Here is a 6,020-nt window from a genome sequence, read left to right on the forward strand (position 1 = left end):
GCGGCCACCTCCCCAACAGGAGAAGTGTCACCAGTACTGGCCGGCCGAGCGCTCCGCCCGCTACCAGTACTTCGTGGTAGATCCGATGGCGGAATACAACATGCCTCAGTACATCCTGCGGGAGTTCAAGGTCACAGACGCCAGGGTGAGTTTGGGGTCGGAGAGCTGGGAAGGATCAGAACCCCAGGCGGGACCCTACAGGCTGTTCACCGTTCCGCTAGTGGTCTGGAGAGGGCTTCCCTAGTTGGGGGTAGAAGCAAAGGCCCAGGGGAAGGAGAAGCCCCCAGGGCTGGTTGGAAGAGGAGTGAGTTGGCCAGTTGGACAGTCACTCCCACCACCAAGTGGGGGGAAGAGAGGGCCTTGACCCCATGGCCTCCCCATTGGAGCATGCATCACACCACTCACTAGGGAACACGGCCCAAGGCCATCGTGTTAAAGGGAGTGAGTGGGGTGTTTCCCCGGAAGCAACAACCCATGGAGGGTAGTAGTGTTAGAGGGCTGAAAGCGGGCTGGGGGAGAGGTAATGGATTGATGGTGCCAGATGGTGGTCGACGGAGCCGTAAAGGGAAAAAAGCGGAGAATCCATGGGTGGCATGATGGGGCGTGAGAATGTCAGTCAGGATGTTGCCAGTGGATGGCAAAGCCTGATGGATAAAGAGCATCATTAGTCATCATGCATTGGTAGTGCAAGATGGCGCCGTTGGATTGGTGGAATGGGGGGATTGGAGAATCAGTGGAAGATGCTGCTGTTGGGTGGTAGTGGAGGAGGGTGGTAAACAATGATGGTGTTGGACAGGAGGAAGGTGGGACTGGAGATTGGAACATATGGATAACAGGATGGAGAATGCCAACAGAACATGGTACTGCGGGTTAGTGAAGGGTGATGTGTTATCAGCAACGGGTGGAGGAAGATGAGATTGGAGAGGGCAGATGTCTGGCCAGTGGCGGATGGAGACGATCAGTGGGAAATGACTGGAGAGAATAAAGAATGACAAGCATTCAGCGATCAGTGGTAGTAGACAGTGCTGTTGATGGTATAAGGTAGAGGAAGGTGGGGTTGGAGGAAGGAAGCATTAGGTGGTGGAGGATGGAGACCATCAGGGTAAGATGGCATCACTGGGTGGCACCATTCTGATGTAGAGACCGTGACTGGGAAGAGGTGGATGATGAGTAAAGGAGGGCAGTGAACGTCAGTGGAAGATGGTCCTTAGAGGGGGAGGAGTGCTGAATTACCAGGGACGGGTCATGGAAGATGGTACCATTGGGTCGTGATGAATGGAAGGTGGCAGAGAGCCATGATGTTGGACCCTGCTGGGTCGTGGGAAGATGGGATGGGCGAGAAGGATGGTTGAGTGGTGGGGATGGAGTACGTCAGTGGGAGGCGGCATCATGGGCTGCTCGAGGACTGTGAGTTACCCGCAGTGGATGGTGAAAGTTAGGAGGGAACGGTGTTGGGTAGCGCGGGTGGAAGGTGAGCTTCCAGTGGTGGCTGGTGGAAGATGGCGCCCTGGGGTGGTGACGGATAGTAGATGATGGCGCTGGTGGGTGGTCGAAGACAATGGGCAGTCAGTGGTGGGGGATGGAAGATGGCACCACTGGAAGGTGAGGGTACGGGGCAGTGCTCTTGTACTCTGAGATGGTGCAGAGTGGAGGATGCCAGGGAGCTGGAGAATGGGACCAAGAAGGGCAGATGTTGGGTGCACTCTGGGACGGCACAGGATGGAAGATGGCGGATAGCAGTGGTGGATGGGATTGGAGCTGTGCAGAGAGGAGAAGTTGGGGGGTGAACAATGGCCATATGAGGTGGTGTCACTGGGTGGTGAAGTTAGAGGATGGTGAGGAGGACGAGCATGGCATCCTTGGGTGGTGAAGACGACATTGGAGCATCTCAGTGAAAGATGGTGCCATTAGACAGTGTAGGACAAGGCGGAAAATGGGGTGGAGGATGGGACTTTGGCAAGGGTGGGAAAACAACCACGACCGCCACTGACCTTGATAACAAGACTGGGCTCTCTGTCTCTCTCTCTCTGTTCCAGGATGGACAGTCCCGGACTGTCCGGCAGTTCCAATTCACGGACTGGCCGGAACAGGGCGTGCCCAAGTCGGGGGAGGGCTTCATAGACTTCATCGGCCAAGTGCACAAGACCAAGGAACAGTTTGGCCAGGACGGCCCCATCTCTGTCCACTGCAGGTGAGCTGCTCCCCGAGCCCTGGCCCATGGCCCGGCTAGGGAAACCGAGGCCTCATGAGGACGGCCTCAGGCAGTCCCGTTTGGGCTCTTTCCATCCCTGGGAGGCATCAGAGCAGGAGGGATGGGAATCGGGCAGTTAGGTCAGGCTCCCCCAAGCACCCACCCCTGAACTCCCACACTGTCCCCAACAGTGCCGGCGTGGGCAGGACGGGTGTCTTCATCACGCTCAGCATCGTGCTGGAGCGGATGCGGTACGAAGGCGTGGTGGACATCTTCCAGACCGTGAAGATGCTGCGGACCCAGAGGCCAGCCATGGTGCAGATGGAGGTGAGGGCGGGACAGGAGGCGGCGGCCGGGCCCCATGCCGGTGCTGGCCCAGGCCTCTGTTTTCTCCCCTGTGAGATGAGCACAGCCACCCTCCACTCTCTGGGTGCTTGTGGGTGGAAGGTCCTCAGCCCCTCCTGCTTTGGGCTGACCCAAGAGTAAGCTGAAGGCCAGAGCTGAGAAGCATCCCTTGGAGTGGGCAGGGATGCGTCCATCCCGGCCCCAGAATCACAGCAAGGTCAGGCTCAGCCAGGACCCCGGCACGGGCCGCAAATCCTGAAGTGAGGCCCAGAGCAGGGAGGGACTTCCTGCCATCGAGTTCACATGGGACATTTTAACAATGTCCTCCAGGGACTTCCGTGGCGGTCCAGTGGTTAAGACTGCACTCCCAATGCAGGGAATATGGGTTGGATCCCTAGTTGGGGAACTAAGATCCCACATGCCGTGCGGCACTGCCAAAAAAAAAAAAAAAAAAAAAAAAATTAAAAGCAAAAGAAAAACCAACGTCCTCCAAACTCTCCCGTGCCTGGGGAGACAGAGCTGGAGTGGCAGCCTGCCAGCCCCCAGGGGAGTGTCGCAGGGCATGGCCAAGCAGCCTCGGCCTAAGAGAGGAGGAGGCAGATGAGGAGGGGAGAGCCCAGCGAAGGCGCAGGCTACTCTGGGCGTCCCGGGGAGCCCTGGGAGGCTTCAGAGCAGGAGAGGCGCTGACAGAGGCCCACCCCTCCCCTCCCCCACGCAGGACGAGTACCAGTTCTGCTACCAGGCGGCTCTGGAGTACCTCGGGAGCTTTGACCACTATGCAACCTAGAGCCTTGTCGGCCCGGCCCGACTCCACCGGCCCCGACGCCTCCTGTGCCGGGCGGGCCCCGAGGCCTGGACCCCGGCGGCCGGAGCAGGAGGCGGCGGCCGCGTTTCTGCAGGGTCCCAAACCCCCGCGTGGCCCCAGCCACCCCCCTGGACCGGCCGCCGCCTTCGCTACTCGGCACATTCCTCATTTCCTTCCAGAACAAGATTCCAAAACGAGAGATTCCGGGGTGGGGGGAGGGGGGAGGCGGTGAGCAAACGGGGGGGGTTCTTCCCCAGAACCGGAGGAGGGCGGGGGCTGTGAACTTGGCCCTCGTCCTTCCCCGAGGAGCCTTCCTGCCCCACAGCCTGGAGGGCGCCGGGGATGGGGACCCGATGCAGCTCTCTTTCGAACGCAGTGTAACTATCCAGTGACATTTCCTGTTTTTTTAAATAGTGTATTTTTTTTCCTTTTTTTTTTTTTTTAAAGAAGAAACAAACGGGAAAAAAAAGAAGACAGTCAACGAATTTAAAACGAAAAACTTGGCTTATTCCTATTCTGTTCACAGACAGTCTATTTTTTCACTGTAGCAGCCGTTCTTGTGTGCCAGCTGTGTTGGCAGGCGTGCGTGGGCTTAGGCTTGCCCCTGTGGCTTGCTTTTTTTTTTTTTTTTTCCTACCATCTAAAGGTGTGCCTCACTCAAGAATAGGACCTTTTGCTCCTGATTTTTCTTTTTCTTTTTTTTTTTTTTTTTTTTTTGCTTCTTTTATAATGAAATTCTCAGACATATCCAGGAGGGTGAGGGTGGGGAGCAGGGGGACTCAGGCCCACCAGCGTGAGGTCTCGAGCCACAGAGGAGATGGCAGCGACCCCCTCCCCGCAGCCTCAGCCCCCATCCCCCGGTCTCCCACCCTGAGGAGAAGGACTGAACAAAACAGGAGGTTCTCACTTCTTCGGGGAGAGAGAGGCCATGTGCTGCCCCAGATCAGGGACCCTTTCCGCCCCCTGGGACCATGGGGCAAGTTTTGGGGCAGAAGGATGGGATTCCCCACCCCTACCCCCACCCCTGAGCAAGTAAGTTTTTCTCTTTGTACAAGAGCAGATCTGCCGTTGCTTTCAACACTGTTTATTCAAACGGAAGCAGCTGGGTGGTTTTCCCACCTCTGTGTATGTAGATAAATCGACTTTGTATTAAAGGAAGATCGTCTGACCCCGGCCAGTGGTGGAGTCTTTGTCAAGCCCCCACCTCGTCTACCCCATCTCCCTGGGGCAGCCGGGGGCCTGGAGAGCTTGAACGCAAACCCCAAGCCCTGGCCCTGCAGGGGCTGCCGCATTGATAATAGTTACTCTTGTTGATAACTGTGACCACCACTGAGCATCTACCGTGGGCCAGCCCTCTGAGGTGGGAGTCAACCCAATTTATAGTGGTTTGAAGTGGACCTGGGATTCATACCCCAGCCAGTCTCATCCACAGCCCACAGAACAGTGAGTGATAAAGCTGAGTTCATGGAGGGAAGAATTGGGTTGGGAGCACTATTCTTCCCCACGCTGTAGGGCACCCAGTGAGTGGACCCTACTCTGAGCCAGAGTCAGACCCTGGAGGATGGAGGGTGAGCCATTCTGGGTCTACACCCATGCTTGGGTCCCTTCCCCATCTGGCTTAAGACCCTGAGATGGATGAAAGATTCCCCCTGTTCTCACAGAGATGCTCCAGGGATGAGAAGAGGGTCTTAGGGAAGGGGCCCAGCCTAGGAAAGAGTGGGGTCATCCCTTTTAGAAGCAATCAGATCCGGTAGTCAGTAAGTAAATAAATCAAAAAAGTGATCACCACCAGTAATAAGCTTAGTCAAATAGATTTACCAAACCCTATATCCCCACCCCTAAAATTCTCAAACACATATGGAACATTTATAAAAATCAGCATTAATAAAAACCAGCAGTGGAGATGTTCATAAATTTCGAGAAACAAATATTAGATAAGATAACCTGATCTTGGCCCCAGGATTAGACTCTGTAATAGTTAGATTCCCCTGAAAAGGCCTACAATGAGAAATTTTAAAAACATGTTTCTAAATGAGGCATGAGTTAAGGAATCAACATAGAAATTACAAATTTTTGAAACTGAACAATTCAGATAGTACATTATGTAATGAAACCTGTGGGATGCAGCCAAAGGGATACCCAGAGGAAAACATAGCCTTGAACATGTTGATAAGAAAACAAATTCTGAGAACAAGTCAACTTTTAAAATATATGAACCAAACTTTCAGTTCAAATAACTCATTGGGCATGATTGAGGTTCTTCTGCATTAACAGAATTAAAAACCTTTCTTTAAAAACAGCATAATAGATAAGTCTCAGGCAAGTACAGTCAAGAAAAGAGAGCATCCAAATCCAGGAAAAGGGGGGAAAACATTAACCACAGATTGAGGCTTTTTTTAAATTGTGAGATGAGTATCAGGGGAGACAAGCAGGAAAGACTAGTAGAGAGGGAGGGATAGTGGGAGTGACAGCAGAGCTGACATGGGGAAAAAGTCCCTCACTCCCTCCTTGTGGGATGGTGGGAAGAGCAGGCAGTAAAGAGAGGAAGGTGAAGAAATAGCATGTAAAGGACTACATCTAGTAGCCTCTGAGTTCTGAATTCAAGAAGTCGTGGAGGGGTCCTCCTCTTAGTAATAGACTGGGGGACCAAAGGGATAGAAAAGTCAGAGTCTAACCCAA

General features: G+C 54.0%; 1 protein-coding gene across 7 annotated transcripts in view; it reads left to right on the forward strand.

Moving 5' to 3' along the window:
* Positions 1-4,509, forward strand: part of PTPRS (protein tyrosine phosphatase receptor type S) — a 102,609-nt gene extending 98,100 nt beyond the window's left edge. For all 7 annotated transcript variants that reach the window (XM_081233483.1, XM_081233486.1, XM_081233485.1 and 4 more), the window contains 4 exons: positions 20-145; positions 2,037-2,191; positions 2,383-2,518; positions 3,255-4,509. In XM_081233483.1, coding sequence (XP_081089609.1) covers positions 20-145; positions 2,037-2,191; positions 2,383-2,518; positions 3,255-3,323 — 486 coding nt within the window. In that variant the 3' untranslated portion in view covers positions 3,324-4,509. The remainder of the gene's footprint in view (positions 1-19; positions 146-2,036; positions 2,192-2,382; positions 2,519-3,254) is intronic.
* Positions 4,510-6,020: the final 1,511 nt, after the last annotated feature.

This window comes from Mesoplodon bidens (genome assembly GCF_964165515.1).
Source record: "Mesoplodon bidens genome assembly, chromosome: 4".
NCBI lineage: Eukaryota > Metazoa > Chordata > Mammalia > Artiodactyla > Ziphiidae > Mesoplodon > Mesoplodon bidens.